This window comes from Microdochium trichocladiopsis (genome assembly GCF_020744255.1).
Source record: "Microdochium trichocladiopsis strain MPI-CAGE-CH-0230 chromosome Unknown B0I36scaffold_20, whole genome shotgun sequence".
In the NCBI taxonomy this organism is placed as follows: domain Eukaryota; kingdom Fungi; phylum Ascomycota; class Sordariomycetes; order Xylariales; family Microdochiaceae; genus Microdochium; species Microdochium trichocladiopsis.
The window spans coordinates 82832-85776 of NW_025763563.1; the positions used below are offsets into that span (position 1 = coordinate 82832).

General features: G+C 52.0%; 1 protein-coding gene across 1 annotated transcript; it reads left to right on the forward strand.

Annotated features, from left to right (window-relative positions):
- The first annotated feature begins 653 nt into the window (after positions 1 to 653).
- On the forward strand, positions 654 to 2307 carry B0I36DRAFT_342910 (uncharacterized protein). Its single transcript, XM_046156114.1, has one exon. The coding sequence runs from the start codon at positions 901 to 903 to the stop codon at positions 1918 to 1920; it is 1020 nt and encodes a 339-aa protein (XP_046003782.1). The 5' UTR covers positions 654 to 900; the 3' UTR covers positions 1921 to 2307.
- The last annotated feature ends 638 nt before the right edge of the window (positions 2308 to 2945 follow it).

The following is a 2945-nucleotide window of genomic DNA, read 5'->3' on the forward strand; positions in this document are numbered from 1 at the left end:
CAAGCCTTGGTTCGGCCATTGGCCCGAGGTATTGGTGCCTCAGGCCCGGGGACTTCACCAAAGGCCCCACAGAGCGGAGAAAGAGGCGCCCTCCTCGTTCGGACCAGGTAAACACACTTCGCTCCAGTAAGATGTGAACTGCGCCTTGTTCAATGCATGGGGTAGCAGGCTGATTACACTTCTGTGGACGCGGGCCACTGTGAACGGAAATACTTAAAGATCCCCTCCGCCCGCTCCTGTCGGGTGGACAGCATATGCATCACCATTAACTTCTCGCTCAACACTCCACCATTCCCAAGCCATTATCTCCATCTGGTTGAACCTTGAAATCTGTCATTGTTACAAGACATTTGCCACAACTCCTTCAAAATGGGGTGCGGCATGTCCACGGAAGAGAAGAAAACATCCACTCTCCCCGGCACACAGCACCCAACCTTGTTGCCTGCTCAGAAAAAGTCGGTGTCCACGCAAGACGGCCTCAGCGCGAATGCACAAGTACCAGAGCAATCGTCGAGTAATAGCAACCAACCTTACAAATTTCGGGTCTTCGACAATGCGCCGCCGAAATACGAAGCGACCTCGTCGACCCTCCTGTCAGGTTTCGGTAACTTTCCGGCTGGAGTCATAGTTGTCCTCAATCTCCTCAAGGCGGCAGCCAAGCTGAACTACTGGGGTCACAAGGGTGCCTGGGCTGCTTTAACTGAGCGACATGGACAGATATGGCTCGACTCGGCGTCCACGCTGCGTCCCATCACCTACAAGGCCATTTTTCTCTACGCCGCCATTCGGTTGCTGGTCGGGAAGGCGCTGGGGAGCAACACGACCTTCTACTTCACAACATTTCCTAATCTCGAAACCGAGCAGCTCTCCGCCCTAGAGGTCGATACCCTGAAAGCTCTCATGGAAGTCTTTAACGCCAAAACATTCCGGCGGGCCTGCCAGCTGATTCGCGAACAGAGCACTGCACTGGCGGACCAAGGGTTGGAAGATTTCATTTCCAACGATGCCAACTTTCTCAAGGGTGACACGCCAGATGAGAAACTGGTCAAGCTGTTGGCATTCACTAGAGAGAATATGAAAAAGTTTTGGCACGGATGGGACGGCAGCGATCTCGACTTCGAAAGATTACAGTTGCTGTACAAGAACGCAAGAGACGAATCGAAAAAACAGCCAATGCTACTCAACAACACTTCATTCATCTATCAGATGGCGGTCGACTGCTACAAGCGACATCTCCAGACGAACATGATCTTCCCGCTCACTTGTACCTTCATTCTGGGGACTCGGCTGGAACCGGCCGAGGTTGAGGCCATCCAAAAATGCCAACGCGAAGGCCGTGAAGCGTCACGTGAAGCGGTAAAAGTGGTGCAAAAGAATACGAAAGGGTCCTTGTGGAGAAGGTCCACTCAGCCGGAGCCCGACTCTGCGGCGGACAATGCCGGATCAGCGGTCAAAGAGCTGGAAATGGCCGGCCATCAGTTCTGCATCCAAGCCATCGTCTTCGTCGACCACTTGAACGATCAAGCCAAGAAGGCGTACAGGGAGGTCGACAACTTCCTGCAGGGCGAGCCGGACGACATTAACGATGTCACCGACGTCTCCGAGGTGATGTTTCTATGCTACTTCCTCAGCGCTATCTGGATCTTCAAGACCACTACCTCGCACGACCCCCGCGTCGATGGCTGGGAGGAACTAAAAGCCACATCCCAGTACAACAAACAATGCATCGCGGACGAAAACCATGTCATCTGGCTGCCTGGCTGCAAACTCATCCGTTGGTTCGTGTTTGACATTGTGGACGAAGATGACGACGATGACGCAGAACAATTCTCCAACCACACAAACCGTCTCCCTCGGCAAGACGAGATTATTGCCGCAAACAACGTCAGACTCGGAATCGTGCCCAATGTGAAATCTTAGCATAGTGGCGACGAGGGTGGGATCGCGCTTGAAACGGCCAAGGTTAGCAAGAATGACTGGTGGGATAATTGTTGAGGCACCTGCGCCTGTGATCCGGTGGAAAACTAACGCCAGTGTACACGTGGAAGGCGACGGGATCGGGTAGGGGGGGTTTGAAAGAGATGAAAGTTTTTGGCAGGGGAGGCGTACACAGCCCTGAAATCATCCATCTTGCCATTTAAAGGCCTTTTCATGGTATAATCTTATTGTCAGTGGTGTTTTAAGTTTCTGGATTGATACTGCAGTTCTGGGTCTTCAGGCACACATGTTCTTCATCACTAGACCGGGGGGCCTTGGCCTTCATAGGCAGCCGCTAGCACATTTTCCAACACAGTTTTGTTTTCACTGTAAGACAGTTTTCAGGTCTTATCATGGAGGCCGGGGCCGCAACACTTGGCCCTCCGACAAACCCCACCGGACCGATTCTTTCCACTTTTACAAGCCGCGTTGGATAACCGTGTTACTTTACTCACGATTTAACGGAACAGGCCATGGAGATGAACCAGAGGACTAGACCACTAGAATACGTACCAGCGGTCCATGGAGTCGATTACACACACGACACTGAGCCCTTCTTTCATCGGAGAGAAGTGCAGTGTCAATTTGACATGCCAATTCGTCAGGAATGGTTGGATGATGGAAAGCGGCGCTATTAGCACCAGTGATATAGAACCTACAGCCCAGCCTGGAGAATGGGAATGTGAGGGTCGAGAACAGCTCTACAGTGATATCTTTCATATTCACGTACTGTGATAAGACACAAACATATGTCAATTTCTATCTGAAGGTGGAAAGATCCCTATGTCGTATGTCAGGGATCAGCTGTAGTAGGGTGCCAGAATAATCCAAAACGCGGTCGCGCTCCGCACGCGTGCATCGCGACCTTCCACCCACAAGCAACATCTCAACTTCAAATGGAGATTGTGATGCCATCGCGAAATTCCAAAGCACCACGCAAGCACTCGACGCCTCGTATGAGGATTCGC

Coding starts and splice junctions, on each gene's coding strand:
- B0I36DRAFT_342910 (XM_046156114.1), top strand. CDS start 901: ATGGAAGTCTTTAACGCCAAAACATTCCGGCGGGCCTGCCAGCTGATT.